This window comes from Vigna unguiculata, chromosome 7 (assembly GCF_037176805.1).
Source record: "Vigna unguiculata cultivar grain cowpea cultivar isolate G323 ecotype 2 chromosome 7, ASM3717680v1, whole genome shotgun sequence".
Lineage (NCBI taxonomy): Eukaryota > Viridiplantae > Streptophyta > Magnoliopsida > Fabales > Fabaceae > Vigna > Vigna unguiculata.
In genome coordinates, this window is record NC_140798.1 from 37,182,109 (window position 1) to 37,204,994 (window position 22,886).

General features: G+C 31.1%; 3 protein-coding genes across 7 annotated transcripts; 1 reads left to right on the forward strand and 2 right to left on the reverse strand.

Annotated features, from left to right (window-relative positions):
• Positions 1-377: 377 nt before the first annotated feature.
• Positions 378-3,949, reverse strand: LOC114190378 (heterogeneous nuclear ribonucleoprotein 1-like). 2 transcript variants are annotated; one of them, XR_003605796.2, is made up of 3 exons: positions 3,554-3,949; positions 1,258-2,612; positions 378-788 (listed from the first exon to the last, which is right to left on the reverse strand). XR_003605796.2 is itself a non-coding variant. In XM_028079230.2 (2 exons), the coding sequence occupies exons 1-2, from the start codon at positions 3,773-3,775 to the stop codon at positions 1,404-1,406; spliced, it is 1,431 nt and encodes a 476-aa protein (XP_027935031.2). In that variant the 5' UTR covers positions 3,776-3,949; the 3' UTR covers positions 1,034-1,403. The 2 variants fall into 2 exon arrangements, 1 of the variants encoding a protein (XP_027935031.2); XM_028079230.2 differs by lacking the exon at positions 378-788 and having other exon boundaries at positions 1,034-2,612.
• Positions 3,950-18,438: 14,489 nt separating this feature from the next.
• LOC114192041 (FK506-binding nuclear-like protein) lies at positions 18,439-20,180 on the forward strand. 3 transcript variants are annotated; one of them, XM_028081594.2, is made up of 4 exons: positions 18,445-18,666; positions 18,740-18,825; positions 18,915-18,979; positions 19,065-20,180. In XM_028081594.2, the coding sequence occupies exons 2-4, from the start codon at positions 18,742-18,744 to the stop codon at positions 19,852-19,854; spliced, it is 939 nt and encodes a 312-aa protein (XP_027937395.2). In that variant the 5' UTR covers positions 18,445-18,666; positions 18,740-18,741; the 3' UTR covers positions 19,855-20,180. The 3 variants fall into 3 exon arrangements, with proteins under 3 accessions (XP_027937396.2, XP_027937395.2, XP_027937394.2); XM_028081595.2 differs by having other exon boundaries at positions 18,439-18,825; positions 19,071-20,180; XM_028081593.2 differs by having other exon boundaries at positions 18,449-18,825.
• Positions 20,181-20,390: 210 nt separating this feature from the next.
• On the reverse strand, positions 20,391-22,752 carry LOC114192042 (uncharacterized). 2 transcript variants are annotated; one of them, XM_028081596.2, is made up of 3 exons: positions 22,513-22,752; positions 22,055-22,379; positions 20,391-20,824 (listed from the first exon to the last, which is right to left on the reverse strand). In XM_028081596.2, the coding sequence occupies exons 2-3, from the start codon at positions 22,315-22,317 to the stop codon at positions 20,761-20,763; spliced, it is 327 nt and encodes a 108-aa protein (XP_027937397.1). In that variant the 5' UTR covers positions 22,318-22,379; positions 22,513-22,752; the 3' UTR covers positions 20,391-20,760. The 2 variants fall into 2 exon arrangements, with proteins under 2 accessions (XP_027937397.1, XP_085532427.1); XM_085676301.1 differs by lacking the exon at positions 22,513-22,752 and having other exon boundaries at positions 22,055-22,500.
• Positions 22,753-22,886: the final 134 nt, after the last annotated feature.

Here is a 22,886-nt window from a genome sequence, read left to right on the forward strand (position 1 = left end):
CACTCAACGGACGAACCTGCCAAATAACTAGCGTAGGTAGAATGAATGAAACGCGCATACCATGTTACCCGCATTTTATTATAGCATGGATAAAGAAAGACGTAGAAATGCACACTCAGCATTAAATTACAACCCAACATTTTTACAAGAAACCATCAAAAACCTAAAATAACATAAACACTCGTCAAGATCAATATGCCTGAGAAAAGTAACGTTAAAGATATATCTGAAAAACTACATGCGAGTCTCTCCTATAATGTGTCAAGATTAACTAGTATTAGAGCATTTCAATTCTATACCTGACAATGCTTGATATAAAATTGAGTTGGTAACTCTTATCCTTACCTTAAATTTACATTTGAATAAGAGTACTGTCATAAATGAAAACAAAATGTCAATTTAACCTTTGTGTGTAAGATAAAAGCACTTGCAATATAAAACAATATTAGTTTAGAGAAGAAAAGATTAAAATTTTTCCAACTAAGACATGAAATTATACTGAGCTCCAACACAAAAAAAAAAAATATAAATCACTGGACACACAAGACAGGTAGGATAAAATTCTATAGAATAGGCCAACTGAAATAGTCAATGTGCTGCTAACTCTCTCTATCTTTCCGCCACCACAGACCAGATGGAAAGTTAAGGAAATTTTTCTCACAAAGCCAGAAATCTCCAATTTGGTGATGCGTTGGTCCAGAAAAACACAATAAGACTGGCCAAATTTCATTCTTTAGATACGGGTGGACACTTGGCTCCACCACTTCCATACTCGTGCACCTCTCCTCCTGTACAACACAAGTGCAAATACAGGGGGAAAATGATTATGCCATCCTCAAAGTTTTTACTATCACTATGATTACGCTACCCATTATGAAGTGATCAATCCAAGTGTCCACTGCTATGAGTAAATAGCTTGACTACATCTTCATATTTCTACTTGTCATGACAACTACAATGAGTCTAGACAATATATGTAATCAGAAAATGAAAGAGACAGTAATTAAACTTCAACCACAAAAACCACAACAGATAATAAACTGCATCAAACCATCATATAAGTGAAATATCATACTATAGCTTAAATGCTACAAGAACAGCCATTCGAGATCAACTAAAATCATAAGCACGCAAATTAAAGCTACACGCAGAAACAAATACTAAATAGAAAGTAGCATCTAGTATCTCTTCAACCAACTACTTATTATAAACTAGGAAAGCAGATACTGCAAACTACTGGGATTCAAGCAACCCAACCAGTCCCGTTGTGTATTGACATCGATCTTTGAGCCACTCCTTTGCTGCTGGAAAAATTCATTCTGACCTCATGATTTAAGACTTTTAAAAGGCAAAGGATCCTCAAGTTGAATTTCAAAATCCAGCAAGATATCCAACTATCAAAATTACTGTTGTTGGGCTTGTCGAGACTGAGCACCACCATAGCCACCACTGTAGCCGACCTGCCCACCATTTCCCTGAGGTGTTCCATAATTTCCAGATGCATGAGTTTGTTCTGATCTCCAAGCTGCATTTCCATAACCTGAATTTCCATTTGCATCCCCATAGCCACCACTCATATAGCTACCACTGCCACCACTACTTGTTAGTTCACCCCCACCAGGACCACTAGCACTATTGTTTGGAGCACTCCCTGTTCGTCCACCAACAGTGCCATATGCACTTGAATTCGCATAAGAACTATCACTTCCACCATATCCACCATACCCACCATATCCATAACCTTGGTTCCCATATCCAGCAGCTCCACCGGGGGACTGACCTGCAGCTGCTGAACCAGGACCACTGCCACCAGAGCCAGCACCACCACTTGGAGCACCCCAAGGAGCAGTATTCCCATAGCCCATGGATCCATAACCAGAGGGTGCCTGAGCAGGCCATGAACTCCTTGGGCCCCCTGGAGGACCACCAGCATAAGCAGCATTAGGAACATTAGGATTCCCATATGTTGCACCAGCAGGTCCCCCATACCCAGCAGTGGCACCACCATAACTTCCATATGCACCATACCCAATACCATTATTAGCCGGACCATATCCATACCCAGGAGCACTATAGGCAGAAGAACCATAAGGAGGGAATCCACCTGCAGCACTTTGAGGCTGCATATACCTACTAGAATCCATACGACCATCATATGCATTTTGGTTACCTCCAGATGCCCCATACCCTTGATACCCACCAATTCCAGAACCACCACCTCCAGCACCACCCATCATACGGCCACTTGCACCAGGATTGGCATCTTTGGGAAGTGCACGCTTTACCTCAACTTGTTTACCAATTAAATCATGAAATGATTTATGCAATACCCTATCAACGGCCTCCTCAGTATCAAATGAAATAAAACCAAATCCTCGTGGCCGTCCAGTATTCTGGTCATACATGACTACTACATCGGTTACATGTCCATAAGACTCAAAGTACTGACGAAATTTTTCCTCGGTCAGGGTAGGAGGCAGCCCTCCAACAAATATCTTTTTAGTTCTGATGTTTCCTCCATTACCAGAATTCATGCCAGAATTGGAATTTCCACCTCTCGAGGTGACAGAAATTTGTTGATCCTCTCTTGAGAAAGCCTTTTTGGCATCAACCTGAATGATGAAATTATAAAATGATTGCTAGTTAGGCATTTAATTGATGATGAAAAAGAAAAGATGACACGGTATCAAAAGTAACCAAAATTCCAAATTATCAACATTATGAAAACCAATCTTTGAGGAAGAGGCCTTTAATCATAGTTTTAGATATCCACATATCCAAAACGATACAAGACAAAAAATGACAAAATATAAAAACTATCAAATATCTAAAAAGAATCATTAGTGGAGGTACTGCGTTCAAGCTGGGGTATGTTCTTCCATGAAAACAAGTAAACCAATATTAACTTATTCCAAAATACCAGCATTATGCGAACACTTGTGTTCATGCATACACCATTGAAGGGAATGGAACATAAGCTAGCAACTTCAAAGAGTTGTACTACTTCACATTTGAAGAATTGAACAAAGAGGGAACAATTCTTAAAATATCAGCAGCACTGTCATCTATCATAAACATTTACACATAAGTAAAATAGCAGTGAAAGCTGCTCTATTAACTTCTTTTACACATTCATCCATTAACAACAGTTCACACAGCAAGAAACGTATCGGCTACTTGTTTCCTGACAACTCCCCCGCAGACAACATACAAAACAGTCACCATTTGAAAACCAAGCATCAAAGACGGCTAGAAACAAAATAACCATCCCAGTGTTACAGAAACTAGTCTGTAAGTGCATGCCAAGAGAAAAACCCTATCCACTCAAAATGAAAAATAAATAATCCAACTACCACATACAAGAGCAAACCACGAAACAATTAAAACCCATCAATCATTCCAGCACACAAAAAGTCTCACTTTATCCCAAAAGTAAACACACCTCCAATTCGAAACCAACACACCAGCAAACACGCCAAAAAAACAATTTTTAAAAAAAGAGCAGAAGCAGCAGCAGCAAAAATGAAGTAAAAAAATGGAAAATAAGCGTCACCGTTCTGCCATCTATGACATGTTTATCCTCGAGAACCCTATCGAGAATGGTGGGATCCGCGAAGACGACGAAACCAAAGCCCCTGGGCTTGCCAGTGTTCTTCTCTCGCATAACAGAAGTGCTCAAAACGTCGCCGTAGTTGCCGAAATGCTCCTTGAGCTTGTCCTCCGTAGTGTCCCACGATATCCCACCGATGAATAATTTTCCCTGATCCGAATCCATTCCCCCTCTCTCCCTCTGTATGTATATATTAATAAATAAAAATGAATAGTGTGTTGGCGATTTGGTGAGAGGGAAGAAGGTGGGAATTTAGGTTTGATTTGGGAACGGAGAAGAAAAAAGGAAGAAAGAAGGAAGAGAGGGTTTGGAGGTTGAGGGCTTCGAATAAATGAATGAGAGAGTGTGTTGGGTTTTTGTAAGGTAGTAAAATTGGTTCTCGAGAAGTAGTCCCTTTTAACGGCTCAGATTTGCTTGATTCAATTTCGTCACACGTGTAGCCCATGCCAATTTTATTCAATTAACCTCTCCCTTCCACTAATGATAAATCAGAATTGGACCTCCTTGGACCAACAAAGAAAATTCAGTGAGAGAAATAATTAATTATCACAACAAAAATCATTTTAAACACTGTTTCCTTTCACAGTTTTATATATATCAAATGATTTTAAAATAATTCTTCATTCATGTCATTAAAAAATCGATTTTTTTTTCTTAATGCATAAATGTTAATAATCAAAATAACTATTTTATTGAACTTCAAAATAAATAATTTTTTGAGTCTTGTGAATTTTTTTATTTTAGCTTGAATCTATTTTTGGTTTTTATTACTCGATGGATGTGAACTATTTCTCTATAAAAAAAAAATAAGTAATTTTAATCATGCATGGGGTTATCCAAATTAGTTAAGTTTTCTCTATAATTTGAGGGTTAAACTAGAAGAAAGTTACAAATTGTATAACTTAAATCAAGTGACAGGTCATTTTGGTTTGCTAAATCATGATAAAAACAATTAAAAAATATTTTATTATATTATAACAATAATTAACCCAATGATTAATACAGGTAGAAAAATGGGGAGAAATATCCATATTTTAAGTTTTTTTTAATTCTTTTACTTTTAATTCTTTTATTTTAAAACTAAAATCTTTTAAAATTTATAATTTTTTTTCTTCTTTCACTTATGAATATCATTTAATCAGTTAAGGAATATAACATTAGCTAACTCTATCAGGAGTCAAGCTAGAAATATGTCAATCGAATTGATTTACAGTTAGTTATAAATTGTGTAACATCACTCATCTTATCAGGGATTAGACATATTGACACTTAAACCTATAATTTTTCTCCTATGTATCATATATTTATTTTCCTACTATTTAAACAAAAAAATGATATTTTAACTCACTTTTAACCCACTACTTTAATTATCTTTAGATCATCTATTTTGATTCTTTTTAGTGATGTGATTTGATGTGATGATCTAGTGGTAATTGGAGTGGTGTGTCAAAGTGGGTTAAAGTATAATTGTCTTTTAAACAATTGGAGTGTTCACCCGCTTTGCATTTCACTAAGTTTAACCACAACAATTATAAAGTGATATTTTAAAGATATAATATTGGAAAATCATGTCATAAGAATATCTTGGAACAGAAACACATTCACAAAAGAGCAATAACATGAATAGAACCACAAATCAAATCTAACGTGGTTCGGCATCTTAAGCCTATATGAATACTCAAACAAAAATATTATTATTCAACATACTATTTTTTTTTCAACAAAATTTACAAATCTCCTTATAATCTTAATGTGTTTTTTTTTAACAAAATTGCAAACTCTAATTGTACCCTTTTTTATAGACAAAATTGTAAACCCCTCCCATGCAATTTCTTTTGCAAAAGACTGCAAAAAAACTATCAAATTCTTATGGTGCAATTTTTTATGGATAAAATTTTAAACTCCTATTGTGCAATTCTTTTTAAAAAAACTACAAAATGTTGAGAGTCGTGGTAACAACTGCAAAGATAGATCATTTTCCATTTACCCTTTAAATAAAAAATATAAATTAAAATAATTATTTTATCAATTTTATCCTTTAGATGACCAAATTTAACACACATGTAGTTTGTATAATAAATACATTTTGACTATTTTTTTTTTTTTGTCTTCACGAGTCGGTGTGAAAATTTTGATGAACACCCATTAAAAAATCACATATTTTCCTTCACCAAAAGTCTCACATACTTTAGAACAAACATATGACATTCTACCAACATATTTGTTTGAATCACTCTTGTCATAATTATGATTTGGAGGGACTCATTGATGAAAAAAATATTTTTTTGTCATCAATTCTCACTGCCTTGTACATCAAATTCATTGACAACAACTTACACATCATTGTCATTGGCAACTCATTGATATTCAAGGAGAATCTATCACCAACACTACCTTAGCCAAGTGAGACCCAACCAGATAAGTATCAATGAAGTCATTACACAAAAAGAATGAGAGACCTCCCTACATAGGCAACATTGATTATAGTCAACATGCTACATTGTTCCCCTTCCTCCCTTGATGATCATAATCCTTTGATCAAAACTTCTGCTCTGATACCAGTGTTAGAAATCACAAATAGAAAAGTAATCTCTTCAAACCAAAACACACATACAAATAAGAGCAAAAATAAAATAAAATCACACAGAAAATTTATTTAAGGTCTCAAGGTCTATATCCACACTAAACAAAAGCATTATTACTCAATGTGTAATTTTATCACAAAAATTGCAAACCTTTGTACTATTACTTTTTTTGAACAAAATTGCAAATCCTTCTCATGCAATGTTTTGTGAACAAAATTGAAAAATAAAATCACACAGAAAATTTATTTAAGGTCTTGAGGCTTATATCCACGAATACTAAACAAAAAAGCAAACTTCAAATGACATAACTACAAAACTCTCATATACACCCAAAAGAATTGTGGTGACAACTCAAAAAATAATTTTATTTCATATTACCTGGTGTGATATTTTGGTAAACATTCATTAAAAAACTAACATAGCATGTGAAAATTAAAATGTCAGTACTTTAGAAAAAAAAAGCATATAAATTGTAAGACCCAATTTATTTTCTGCCCTTATTTTTAAAGGTCCACCCTAATCAGTTGGGCCTAAAGGCTGGCCCATAGGGTGTCAAGGCCCATAAAGCAGCCAAGGTCATTCATTCTGCTCTCACTTGCCAAAATTAGTGCTCTCACTCTTACCTTTCCTCTCCACAAAAACTTTGTTAGGGCTCAGTACCACCATGGTCAAGCTAGTTCGAACTCATTCCTTCTTCACGTAAGTTATCCCTCATCTCGTACTTCCTTTTTTTTCTAGCATTGTTGTCTTGGTTCCAGCAAGGATCCCTCTTGGTAACCTTATTTTCCTTTGTTCTACCATTTTTCCAGCTTAATAAGTTGTTCCCATAGTTGTGGTGCTCACTGTTTGGGTATACGAGTCTTTTGGCTAGCTCTTTCCAAGTAAGGGAAGCTACGATTTTTTTTATGCTTTTATAAGTAATGTTTCTGTTTTGGTTCTGTTGGGTGCTCTTGATGATTTGATGTGCTTTTGATGGTGTGAAAATAATTTATGTATTGTTTATGGATGGATTTTTGGCTTGGCATGCGTGAGAACAGGTGAGATATGCTATGCTCGCCTAAGCGAGTTGTTTTTCGCCCAAACGAGAAGCTCTCGCCTAAGCGAGGAGCTCTCGCCTAAGCGAGAATGGCAGTAACTCGCCCCCCTTTGGTTTCGAGTGCTTGCCTGAGCGAAGGCCTCTCACTTGAGCGAGATGGGCTAGCTTGAGCGAGAACTCAGTGCTCTCTGTTTTCAATCTCGCTTAAGCGAAAGCTTTTCGCTTGAGCGAGAGACCCCTGTCGCCTGAGCGAGAGCTCCTTAGCTTGAGCGAGATTGACAACAGAGTTGTTTAAATACTTGTATGCTCCCATGATTGATTTGTTTACCCTTTTAAAGCATTAAAATATGATGCCAACATTTTATGCAACGTGTTTGTGTTTTATTTAGTTTTTGTTGTTTGAGATTTTGTGTTCTTACATGTTGAAACCAGTGAAAAGTTGTTAGTTTAGCTTAAGCGAGAGATTTTAGCTTAAGTGAGATCAGTCTAGCTTAAGCTATAATTTCTAGCTTAAGCGAGACCAGTCTAGCTTAAGCGAGAATTTCTAGCTTAAGCGAGATCAGTCTAGCTTAAGCGAGAATTGCCACAGAATTTTAATTCCTTACTTTAAGTTGAATTTGTGAATTGATTCAATTACTTTTAAAAGCATGAATTGGGCGAATGGGTATGAGTAGAATGGTTTATGGTATGTGATTGATAAGTTTAACATGACCTTGGCATGTCGCATGTATGAGATGGTTGGTAATTAAAGTGGCATGGTATTGGTATGAGATGAAATTTTATATTCATGGTTTGGAAAGGATGAGTTGGTATGGACTCCACATGTGATGGGAATGAAGATTGGTTATAGAGGTTGACATGAGATTTATGTGCATGATAAATATTACTTAATTGATTGAGTATGATTGGTCTGTGGTCAGTACGTAATCCCATGAGCCTCTAGGTGAGACCCCATGGTGGTGCTTCAGTGGTCGGGATGTAATTCCATGACCCCTGTTAGTGGGAGTCCATGGTGGTGCCCCATCTATATAACTTGGTAAGGATTGCATCCTAACACTCTAAGAAGTCAGTTAGTCTCACTTAGAGCGGATTGACTCTTGTGGTGAGAGTAGCAGGAGGCCTGAAACTCATTAAGGGCTAACATTGTGTGTGAGGGAATTGATTCATTGTAACACTTGTAACACATAGCTCGGGGGTGAGCAGAGGTATCCACCACAAGTGCAAGCATCCGCTGAATCCGATCAGGTTATATGTATCCGGATGAGTCGAGTCGAGTCTTAGTGTATTGATTGGAAGGTCATAACATGCTTGGATGATAAATGTATATTGGACTGTGAAAGTATGACTAACTTCATGATAAAACCACTTTTGGGCTCTAACTTACCCTTCTGTTGTTTTTTGTGTGTTTTGTATATGTGGTTCTCTCTTTTGCGATGATCATCGACTTGTTGATGTGAGCAGATGCGAGGAACACCTGTGGTCATCAGGGAGGTGATGGTTTTGCTGCCTAGTTCTCTGGATCTTTCTTCTCTGGGCTTTCTTGTTGGGTTGTGGCCCCTGTACTAGTTTAACTCTTACTTTACTATTTTGTTCTTGGTGAACTTTGTATCAGTTTAGTTTTAGCATCGTGGTGTGCCTTGGATAATTGTAAGGAGTTAAGTTTAAACTCTGGGACATGTTGGATAATTGTAAAGAGTTAAGTTTAAACTCCGGGACTGCGCAATTATATCTTTTGTGTGACGCTTTATTTTAATTATGTTTATTAATTAAATGAGGTGTTACATAAATCATTCTAACACTATTGAATAACATTTTAATATTAAAAGAAACTTATACACATACTTCTTGTGTTTGTTAGAGTGGATTTTAACTAATAAAAGAAAATTGATCTATGTCCTTTTGGTGAATAGATAAACACAAGTTAATTTAATGATTATTAAATTATGAAAAAAAGATATTATTGTTGTGCACTGGCTAAAAAAACTTCCGTATCCACTCTTACACACAATTTTAAATTATCATATAATATTTATAATTAATAAGTATATTAATATGATATTTATAATTATATTATATATATATATATATAGTTAATGTTAAAATTTATAATCAATTAATATTTTATGTAAATAATTAACTACATTATTCTCATTTGTCCATAGACACATCAATAAAGTTTGTATAGAAATGTGAAAAAATATATTAGTTATATAATAAAATTGTTTAATTTTAGAATATTGATGACTAAATGATCAATTAAATTTTGTAGGACCAAAATATATATTTACGAAATAATATGAAAGAAAAATTAATTTAAATCTTTTATTTTTATTTTATTTTTTTTAATTTTTAATTCAGTACTAAGTATATAATTTTTATCAATTTTTATATTTTTATTCCGCCTGTTTTAATTCTAAATAAATAATACCAATAAAAGATGTCATATACAGTAACTTAGGTTTTTAAATTCGAACTGAATAACAGTATACATACATTGCATATTAAAAACAATTAAAATAAGTAAAGGTAAAATAAATTTACTTAGGTTTTAGTTTAATCCAGTCAAATATATTATATAAATTTAATGATTGAACCCATCCTATTTTTTCAACATATATTTTTTTAAATATTTAAACAAAAAAATTGCCTAATTTGTGGTAATATAAGTTATTTGTAAGTGTGCGTTAGGAATATGAATACAAACAAAATGGAAATACGCATACATTTATTACATAATAAATTGCTTAGATGAAAATAATTTATATTTTGATGTGAAAAAAATATTTTTAATATAGTTTAAATAATATTAAATTTGATTAATATAAGCATTATATTTCGTTGAAACCATTAATCACATCCTTTTCTAAAGATAATGGAGAGATCGAGATAAGTAAGGTTTAAGCAAATTAAACATTCAATTCGATAAGAAAATTTGTTATTGAATTCAATATAATTCAATTCAATTAATTATGATGAGATTTTACATTTTTTTATTAAATTCAATTCAATATAATTCATCATTAACATAATCAGATTAATTAAGTTATAACTTTTTTATTAGTTTTTAGAATAATTTAAAAGAACGTATTATACAATTATCATAAGTAAAATTAAATAAAATGTCATAGCCTCAATAGTTTTTAAATGATAATCAGTTTTTATAATAATTTTAGTAGCGTAAAGATAAGGCTTATAGTTAATGTTTATGATCCTAGAGATCTTAAATTAACTTGGATTGATTAAACCCAAACACTACAAATAATATACTTATTTAGTTTGCATTTGATTTATCATTACATTATCCGACCCAATAGATACTTATTTATTTTTATAACGTTAACCCTATCAAAGTTATTATTTTTAAGTAAGTTGAACAGTGTAAAGTAATTAATGATAAGACTTTTTATTTTGATATCATTTTTTTTAATTAGAAGAAATTAATTATAATTGATTATAAAAATAAATATACTAATTCAAATATTTATTATGATTATAAAGTTAATACACAAATTCGGAGGTTATAAATTCTTCATGTATTTATCATTATATTAAAAGTAGCCATCAAGCATATATAAGTTATTAAATATTGTATAATTCAAAAAATAACTGATAAATTATTGGAATGCATTTTTTAAGGTATAATGTAGAGTTCAAACTATAAATTACTTTATATCATCAAATTTCATATGTAAAAAGCCTTGAATTTTGAAAATTGAATATACATTAATGTTTTGTCATCGCGTATCTTTAAAGCCAAATATTTTGTAAGAAGAGATTTTATAGGTGAATAACTCGAATATAATTAACCTATATTATGGTGGGGGAAGAGTATTTTTATCTAAAAAATTTATAAGATAATGAAACAAATGAAAAGTTTGGAATGATGTTAATATTTTCATTTGGGACCACCTTGGTTGAGAAGGAGGTGGAATGTTTATATTGGAGGCATGTGCATGAAGGATTGAAGAGGAATTCAAAGTTTGTGAACTTATTATTTTCTGATGTTTATTGTTGTTGAGACGTTGGCATTATTTAATTGTTTTTGTCGAAGGATACAAATGCTATAGTGAGAATTCTTATCTTGAATCCAAAGAAGGAAGATAAAAAAAGTTTTTGTCAATCATAAAAAATGGTGTTTATTTAATAAGGAGTGCATTTAAGCTAATTATACTTGAACTTAGAGTTTATATGAATTATGATGTGTTTAGATCTTTATAGGAGTCGTGAAGATTATATATTAGTTTTATTTTAAGTAAAAAATGACAAAGTTAATTAATGTATATTAAGAAACATTTATAAATAGTAACTTTAAGATTTTAAATTAAAAATAGTTTTATTTTCATTTAATCCTCTTAATAAAAAATTCAATATAAATTTTTTTATACAAATATTAAGAGTTTATTCCAAATAAAGTTACTAGTATATTAATGTTTATACTATTTGTCTTCATTGTGAAAGAGATCGTGAGAGAATAATCTATTCTCTTGCTTGGTACAAAAGGAATGAACAGTGTTTAAAATTATCTAATCTTTGTTGAAAAAGTTTGTTATTTCTCATCATTCTATTTTTAGTTTATTTATAAACTTGTTTTATCATAACATTAATGATAAATGTTTAGATTTTTTAATTTTACATGTGATTTTGGCACTGATGATGTTTCTAATTAATATATTTTTTAATAAATCAGATTTCTTTAACTTAAAAATACAAAATGTGGTAGTGAAAATTAGTTAATTATGAATTTAATAAGTTCTTTTGTAAAAGTGCAAGAATAAAAGAACTAGCCCAACTTAGTGTTAAAAGGTGGATTGTGAAGATTTAAAATGTGACTATCATCAAAATAAGCATTGAGAATGGAAGAATAACTTTCTTATTACTTGTTTTTCAATTATGCAAATTATATTTTAGATGTCTATGTTTTCTATTGATTTGATGTATGTTTAATACTTATCTCTAGGTATGCAATAAAACACGTTTAATGTATGTTTAATCATGTGAATGAGATTTCAATAGCTAAACTAACTAATTCAAATAATGCAAATTACCAGGGATGTAATTGCATATTTAATCTCATTGTTCTGATTCTTAATGTAGGTATTGAACATACCTTATGTCAATGAATTGAGTAAGTTGTTCAAGACCTAGATAGACACCACAAGAAGAATCTGTGTTTTCTTGACCTTCATGAATAGGGAAGTAATATTCATCATCAAATGACTAGCAAGGTTACGATATATCTAGTTGAGTCATCTAGAGGAGCTACTACGTAGAAGAAAATCTTTAAGATTGGATTTTCCTGAGGTTACTAAATGATATTACTACAAGAGAAATCTATGTAAGGTTATTTGAATTTTGTTTGAATCCATCCTGCATATTTGAATAAGCAAGTACATGATTGTTATTGTGTTTATTGGACCTCTGACAGTTGCAATAAACACATGACTTTAACGTAGTCTCCACTATACTCAACCTATATAATACATATTATTGTCCATATTTTCCTAAAAACCTTACAAAAACCAACTACCAATATATTTAATACTCCTCATGAGTGCAATAACTGCAATTTAATTGTACCACAAGTGACTTGGTACACTTACCAATATACCACACAACCCAATAACTCTTTAAAGACGTTGACCTTCACCATTTTACTATGTGAGACTAAGACTCTGTTTTTTTTAGGGGATGTACTGTTCAAGAGGATTGGAGAGGAAGGCATGGAGAGTGATCACCTTGTTCTTTTTGGGGTGATGCAAGGGAATGGCAGGGATGGATTAGAGGGATGGCTAAAAAATTTCATCACTCTACTATGGAAGAGATTAGAAGGTGATGAATACAAAATTACTATTTTATCCTCGTCATATTTATTTTTTACCTCTCTTATCCTCGTAATTTTTTGACACGTGTTCACACAGTGATGTCTTCTTTCTTATTTCTTCACATAAATTTATCTTTTAAATTTAGTTTTAATTTATTAATAAAAATAAATAAAATTTTATTATTAACAAACATCTAAAAATCTAAAAGTTAAAAATATATAAACAATATATAATTCTATAAAATTTGAAAAAAAGAAAAAAATTTATTAAAAAATGTTACCTATATTATTAACAAACATAATCAAATTAAAAAAATATGTTCATATCAAATAAACAAAAAAAAATTATATTTCAAAGACTTAAAAACAAAAAATATATATAACATAAATAAATTATTTTTCATGTAAATATTAAATTGATAAATGTTAAATTTAATTTCATACCAAATAAATTTGATTATTCATTTTTTTATAAATATATTTATATTATTTCACACAATTAATAGAAACTAAATAAATTATTCTAAATGATTTATATAGCATTTTATATTACTTTTAACATTAGGGATATTTTGGTAATCTCATTTTTTTATCTATTAATTTTTTTTAATATGTCACATCACTGAATTCAATCACAAACTTTCACAAATTTTACTCTCTAATCTACTCTAAAATCACCTCCTAATTCCTTAAAAAAAACAACATCAACTTCACCCTCTAATCATTCCCATCTCTTCCTCTCCCTCTCCTTCTAATCCTTCCTCTAAAAAAAACAGAGCCTAAGACTTAAATCCCGGTGGACATAACCATACTAGCAATTAATAAGAAGTGATTGTATTGTTATGGAGTTTATGGTCGTAACTGTAAGTTGAAAAACAAAGAAGAAGAGTTTGTTGAAAAGTATTACTAATTTAAAGTGTAGTCAAATTTTGTATATTGTAAACCCTGAACAATATCAATTGAAAAATATATCATGATAATCATCGAATTATTTAATAAATTTTGTAATTATAAAAAAATAAAATTAAAGAGGATAACATGAAAAATATCTCACAATATTTAAGAGAAACACAACTACACTAAGTCTCAACAAAAAGTTTTAGTGTTAGTGGTTGTTGTGTTTTATTTTTAGGGTTAAATATGTTTTTGGTCCCTTAACTTTTAGTGAATTTTGGAATTAGTCCATTTTGAAACTTTGGACTAATTTAGTCCTTTATCTTTCGGAATACGTGGATTTAGTCCTTTTAATCAAATTTTGTTAGGTTTATTTGATGTTTCGTAAGCATCTTATGATTGTATTTGAGTTGTTTATACTGTTTGACGCATTTTTGCTTTAATGTTAAGTCAAATACTATTATGAAACGCGCTTGAAATATCAAATAAATTTAACAAAATTTGATTAAAAGGACTAAATCCACGTATTTCAAAAGATGAAGGACTAAATTGGTTCAAAGTTTCAAAATGGACTAATTCCAAAACTCACTTAAAGTTAAGGGACTAAAAACATATTTAACCCTTATTTTTATAAGGTCCAGTACACTTTAAAAAATTACTATTATATTCGTCTTTGTTCCATTTATATCCATGATCTCAATCTTGTTCTCGGTATGAGACTTGATCTTGATTTCGGTGGTTGAGTACATGCAAAAAATTCTCACGCTCAAATTAGTTTTCAATTACATATTCGTTCTTGAAAGGATTTATTTAATCTAGAACAATTAACCTTTTTTACCTTACCTATTTATACAATTTTATTCTGGGTCTTTTATTCTTTGTGATTAAGCAAAGGCTCAACCATGATCTAATTGTGATTTAGAGTTGTATCCTCCATCTAATCTTGTTTAAACATTAACCCTAGTTTTAATTGTGTTGAAGTAATTTTATCAACTAAGTTGTTGGTGACAGAGGAATTTGTCAGTATGTCGAGAAAGTGACTAGTTGTGTTAAGTGTCGAGGAAGTGAAAGAGTCTAGTGTCCTAATATTGCTACATGATAAACACAAAAATATTGTGATCATCATTAATTAAAAATTTAACTGTTGAGAAACCGATATATATGCTATGAGAACTAAGCATGTTAGAATATTAAGTATCCATGTATTACATATTGAAATGATTGTGAAAAAATTCCAATGGTAGAAGAAATTAAAAACTATTTCCTTAAGTATTAAAGTTGGAGAAACTTAACTTTTTTTTCTTCTTAATCTTAAAATTTGTACGATAAAAATTGGTTGCAAGTTATCAAACCTTCAAATATAAGTTTTAGCATAAAACAAGTAAATGGAATTTTTAATCTCTTGGCTAGGATAATTTCAATCACCTTATATTCTACATTTTTAATCATGTAATTTTTGCATTACTTTTTGAAATATTAATGAAAGAGAATACTCTAGTTAAAATATAAGAAAAATGAAAAGTCCACAATATTTGTAATTGGTTAAGAAAATAATAGTAGCATTCTTATATGTGGTTGTGAAAATTATGTAGGGATTCTTTCCTTTCCCCATCAACATTCATTTTTTAATATAATAATGAAGGGGGTACAAATAGTCTTTTTAACCTACAATCATAACAAGAAGATTCAACTCAAGGCCTCTTGCTAAGGTATATCTCCCTACTAACTGATCTTCCGTGACAGTCCTTAAAATGTTGGTATTTATTTAGAAAATTAAAAGTTTCTTCATGCACCTCCATAAGTTTCTTCCTGCGCACCCCCATATAACAAAATTTCCAATTTTGTCTTTACTGGAAGTTATGCTTTGACTTTCAAATTCTTCTATCTGAATTTTTTTTTTTTTACAAATAAATTACAAAGTTAAGCTGTCAACTAGGAAAAATTTTTACTGTTTTATATAATTTTAAATATATGTGCTTTTCTTTTTTCCTTTATAGAGATAAAAGTTTATCACCAATTATAGGTCTTAATGTCTTCTCCCTGAGTGGTTGGAGACAGCTGTTATTGTTAATTTGTTTGTTTATTCACACAAACTGTAACTAGTCACTTACAATGAACGAATTACTTAGATTTTTTATTTTAAAAGCTATTTCTATATATAATTAAAATGATATACTGTTTTATATTTTAAGCATTTAAGTTATCAATCACCTTTAAATAAAAACGACATATATGTGAAACATTAAATTGTATTAAGTAAAAAATTGAAATGAAAAAGGTACCAATAAATAATAATAATACATCTTAAGTATTTTTTTTTATTATTGACTATATATGCATTGACAATGCCTAAACAATTTCCAAGCAAAATTAATTTTATAAGTTTTCAAAGGCAAATTAAACTTAGCTAATTATAATACCACTGTCATTTATTAATATAAATCCCTTTTTCTTTTAGTCAATTTTAAAAGTTTTCCAGTGTATAAAAAGAGATATGCTTTCATTTACAATGAGGATAATTATTTGTTTGCATTGAATTTTTTTATTATACCAGATTCTGAATTGCCTTCACTATTTTATTATGCATACATACTCAGTTACTTTTTTTAACTAAAGTTTCACATGCATTCATATTTGAGTGTTTAGATCTATTTATATTCATTGTTATTTCTCACTTATATGCATTAAATAATATTTAAAATTCATATATATATATATATATATATATATATATATATATATATATATATATATATATATATATATATATATATATATATAATTGATTTAAATTTACTATACTTGATAATAAGTCTTAATGCATTATTTCGTGTCAAATAATTGTGGTTTTGTTTTCTTCTATTTAAATCATTATGTACTACTAGCACTCATTCATTAATGAAAAGAACGTAAAACACTTAATTAAAAAATTATATTTATTTATTTATTTTCCTACTTTTTTTTATCTAATTTAAGAAAAAGATGATTGATCATAAATGCTAAAAATCAAATTTCATTTATTCAAAATACAAAATAGGAAAGACCTCATTCAAGTCATCCAAATGTGCAAATTTTCCTTTAAATGCCTCCCATTTACTTATTATTGGTAGAGGTCATCATCTTTCCTTTCACTCTTATTCCAACTTTCATAAATCCAAATAACTATGGCAATTTATGCATTTTCAAATAAATAACATAAAATTAAATTAAAGTATGTTCTTTTGAGAGTTATATAAATTCTTATGCCATTACTCACTAATAATTACTCATGTTATGATTGAACATTCTAAAGTCTCTATTTAAATTTTAAATTATTTTTCATATATTTTAGTAATCAATTTTTTTTAGACTTTATGTTTTTTTAGGAATTATACATACATATATATATATATATATATATATATATATATATATATATATATACCATTTTAAATATTTATTCCTAAATTATTATTATTATTAAAAATTTACTTGAATATGTAAATATTATTAAAATATATTTTTTCAAAATAAAGTGAACGGTTCTTAATTATTTAGCGTGCCTAATAGTTCATTGTAACTCAATGGGAAGGAATCTTATTTATACTGTAGCCACTTATCCATTTTTATATTTAACCGGTGGAAATAATACACGTGTTATGTGCATGTATATTATTAAAAATAATAATTGAATTTAAAAAATAATATTTTAAAAAAATAAAATAGTAAAATAATTATTTTAATTTATAAAATAATTAAATTTAAATTGATTGTTAAAAGTATAAATTGAATTATTTTAGTTTAGAGTAATGTTACTGGTAAAATTGGAAAGAAAATATGCAAAAAAAAAAACATTTTGTACATAGGTGTAGATAATAAATTGAAGAGAAGATGAAAGTAATTAAAAAAAAGTTATTATAATGGAGTGTAATTATTTAAAAATTGGATTTTATTTGTAGACAGTGTGATGTTTTTTTTTCTTATAATTAATTAAGATGCAATGGAATACGGTATTATGTTTGTTATAAATTATTTTGTATTTACTTTTTCCCTCTTGAACCTCTTTCTACAGATAATGTGAATTCTTTTTAAACCATTGACTAGTGAGTGGTACTTTTCTTCTATAATTTTTTATTGTTCTTGTTTTTGAATAAATGAGACAATAACTCAACAAAAGGGGGTGAACATTAAAAAAGTGATTGATTCAAAATGAAGGCTAAAGTATTGTTTCACATGCATAATAGTTTGATAATTATTCTATATTAAAAGCCAAAATATCCATATCTCAAGTTGAATCTCAAGGGTGGTTTAACTAGACACATAATTAATGGGTGTGGATTATTTTCTATGATGTCATTCATCTTTGTTTTAATCAACTTATCTAAAATCGAAATCTTCAGGTATTCACAACCCAATTTTGATTTAAGAACATTAAATAATATTAAGCCAGCCATTTATTTTGTGGCCATAGAAAACGCATCAACTCTACTAAAAACGACAACCTAGTCAAATGCTGGAGAGCGAAAGATTTTCAGATCTGAGACAAAAGCAACCAATGTTGTCCCTAGCTTTCATTTTCATTTTTATATTAAAAAAAAAAAAAAAAACTCTTGTGCCCACAATCATCATTAAAAGCCTAACGTTACTATTTTCGAAATTGTTTGGAGCCAAACGGCTTTTAAACTTGTCACATGTTTTTCTCTCGCTTCTCTCTCTGGGCGGCATGCATGTCATTCTCTGAGTGAGTAGCTTTGTTTCATTATATGCCACCTTATCAACCACATTCCTCACCGTCCTCTTCCTCTTCCCAACAGAGATGGGTTGTTTCATGGCATGTTTTGGTTTATCCAACAAAAGGAAGCGTAGAAAGACTCTCTACAAAGTCCTAGCTGGAAATAAAGTAAATACAATCCATTCTTTTGATCTTAGTTTCTGATATTCATAAAAAATTCTTCATACTTATCTATTCAAACTTGTGTTATCCAACAGCGATATGGAAATTACGAAGTTCTTGCCATAACAGAAAAATCCACTCTGCCGGATTCTGATTTGCGGTTAGTATTTATTGTTCTTCATTTCCCTTTATATGTTATGTGTATGTGCAAATAAGATAGACTATTTATTTAATTTGTTTCCTAGAGACAGAGATAAGGTTAAGGAGCAGAACAGTAATAAGATCAGGAAGAAGAAAGTTACCTTCAATTTGAATGTACAGGTATACGAGCCAAACCCCACTGCTTATCAGGTATTGAATAATGAGGAAGATGAGGATAAGAACAGTACTGCTGAGTCAGAAAGCTCTAGAGCCTTGCCAGTGATATACCCTACAAATCACAGATATTACAACTGTGAAGATGGTCATGGTGAGGAAGATGAAATGGCATATGAGGATTCTGACATTGATGACTATGATGATGATGATGAATTTGATGATGATGAGTATGATTGGGATGACGGTGGTAGTCATGGAAGTTTAGAAAATTATGAGCATGAGATGTATGATGAAAATCCTAGACGGGAAGAGTTGTCAGAGTCATGCTATCGTTCTATGGCAGAAGATAAGGTAAAGAATCAGATGCCAGTTGATCCAAATCATGCTGAGCTGAAACCCAATTTAGGTGGACGAGAGAGAAGCATGGACATGCATTCTGTTCTGAGCCCTGTGGAGAATCTCACGCAGTGGAAAGCGATGAAAACAAAAGTTGCAGCATCAAGCAAGCACAGGAGGAAGGAAAATGTTCCATCAAATCAACAAACAAGTATGCCCTTAGTTCCTGAAGCAAGCTTGAATTTCTCACCTTGCAGATTGGAATCAAATGCACTTCAGTCCAAGCCTCTGTTGCCAGACATGGCAGTTGACGCTAGCCTCTCAAACTGGGTGGTTTCTCCTAATTATCATGTCTCCTCGACCACAATTCATTGCCAATGATGCGGTCATGTCATTGAAAGAAAAAAAGAAACTTAAAATATATCAATTCTGTGTTTTTTGCCACCAGAATGGGCAACAACTTCAAAGGAGGACGCATCGGATTTTGATTCGTCTCATGATTATTCATTCAGCAAGTCAGTATATGCCAGTTGGGATGGTTTCATTGTATTTGTGTGTCTAATTCTTGCCCTGTATTTTGTTGTTTTGTGAATGGTTACTTTGTAAGCCATGGAGAGTGTATTTGTTTATTTTTTATCTTCATGTTGCAGCTATACAATTTGAAGTATTCTGAATTTTCATGCTCATAGTATACATTGTATTCGTTATGACATTCTCCAAAGTGAAATTTCAATCAATCAAGAGGTCCATGTATAAGAAACAGCGGTTGATATATAAAAGGTAAACTGAAAGCAAACAGAATCAAAGAAAGAACCATGTCGACACATAATTGTGGAATAAGTTCTGAGAATCATCAAAATTTATTCCACATAACGAGTATTTGAGAATATGAAAGGAAAAAAAGACTGATGTATCCCTTTAATTCGAAACATTACCATAGCCATTGAGTGCATAATTTTCAGAGAAACAGTGCCGTGACTGAGCATGAAAATGCTTATTAACCTACTAGGAAGCTGTGCTACTATCAGCGCTTTCCAAATAATTTTGTTGGAAGCAGTGTATACATTGATCTGCTAGAGAACTCACATAAGGCCACTGAAAAATCATGTCAAAAAATCCAGTAAGATAAACTGGATACATAAATTGGAACACAAGGAGCTGCTTATCCGGGTTACTGGAGAGTTAGTCCCAAGTCATCATATCTACTCAAATTAAGGTTGCACAGGTCCCAATGATGCTCCACGGTTAGTCCAGCAGAAAGTTTGACATGGCTTATCAAGATTATCTCTACATTATTGAACAGACACAGGAATCCCCATCCTCATCCTCTGAGTCTGAGTCACTAACATCACTGCACATACAATTGGGACACCAAATGTGAGATAAGATAGCTATGGACATATGACACATCTAGGCTTCATTATCATACTCAATTTTGTTTTACTACATTAAAATATGACAGCAAATGCTTCGAGCTTACCAGCTACTAGGAAAGAAAATTTTGGTTATTGTTTTGTACTTTTCTTTACTTTTTTCCAACAGCATACTTGGGAGCAGCTCCTATCAATGTTAACCTATGAACTAACCACATATATATCACATGTTTATGTAGATCAAAGAAAAAGAAAGATGAATAAGTGCAGTTTTATTTCATAAGTTCTTCGTTGATTGGAGTCCCCGTGCTAGTATGACATCCTTTCAAAGCCATAAAACAAGAATATTTCTCGAAATTTCTTTCTTGTGCTAATTTCTGCTCGCACATCATCCATTCTAATGGAAGAAGCAATTTCCATTGCTGTTTCTACGTAGATAATAACTAAATTTTCTCTATCTCCTAATATTTGTCTTATCATATGCGCTAGAAAGCACAAATATGACGGAGGATGGGTATGGTTTCAATCATCATAACAAACTCTGATGTTTCAAAATTGAGCAGAAGTCATTGTAGACATAGCGAAATGCTATAGTTACATAATTATAATTGCAAATGTTCATGCTCGGGTGCTGAAAAGAAGGAAAGGAACAAAGTTACTTCCCAGGAGCCTTTTGAGAGGACTATAAGAAATTTGGAATTTTCATGCAACACACACAGAAAGCACTAAAAGAAAACGTAAATGAATAAAAAAAGAGAATATTACAGTCAGAGAACTTGATGGAAAATTAGAGGGGAAATTATGGGAGCTGCAGGAATGCGTTACAATAAACATGAAAAAATGATTCTTAAAGGGAAAACTACACAAGTAATCACATTGATGCTTCCATAATGAAGTCATGCTGATATAATAATAGAGGACAGGGAACAGAAAAGGAGAAAATGAAAAAGAAAGCAAGACAACACCGTACTTCAGTGATCCACCATTGCATCCATCAGTCACACAACAACAAAAAATTCAAAGGAGGCAAGCATGAAATTTGCCATTTGCACAGAATAAGGGAAACAGAAAACCATCTCTTGTTGTTTTTCATCAACATAGAACAGAATTGAGCAACACACATATTTATTTATTCACAAGATGTGATGTGAGTGTGTGAACTAGGCGAGCAAAATTCGGCACACACGCAGCACAAGTTAGTTAATTACCTCGGTACGTATTCCAAAACCTCAACAAGCTTATTTCCTATCCTATCGTTCCACTGCACTTTCCTTTTCCTGTAAGTCTTATCCAATTTCCGTGACATTCCTCCTCTTGGCGCTGGCAACAACGAATTGGAATCATTATCATCTTCTCTACTGCTATGATCTTCAACCTTTCTACCCTCTAAAGAAGCCACAGTCAACGTCACAGTAAGAGCCATAGGCTTGTTAACGCAACCATTAGTATCCTTGGAGGACTTCGTATCCATCAATAATAACACTCTTTATGCTCTCTCAGGTACCTTTGGTGACACAGACCCAATACGAAAAGCTGAAAACAAAAATTGAATCGAAACTTCAGGGAATTAGAAAAACCTGGAAGAAACCCATTTGACCCATTGACTTCTAAATCACAGCGCAACTCCTATAACCCTCCAAAAACGGAAACTTCAGAGGAACCTTACCAGAGTTGAAGCAAGACAAAAACAGGGGAAACAGAACGAAAGCGGAAGAAAAGTTTAACTTCGACACGGCCCACTTAACGAAAGAGCAGTGTGAGAATCTGAGTGTCAACAAACAAGAAAACGACATTAATTTGTATGGATACAAAGTGAAAACAATCCACAACCAGAATCCGAATTGATGCTCCTACAGTTCCTTCCCCCACTGTTGAAAACACTGGTTTTTCATTTTAAGAAGAAAAAAAAAATTCAAGGCAAAAACACACCGTTTCAGTTTTTGATTTTCATTTTCTATATATTCTATACAAATAATTAATTTTACATTAAATAGAAGTTTTTTTGTTTTTGTTTTTAATAGTTAATAATGATTTATTTTT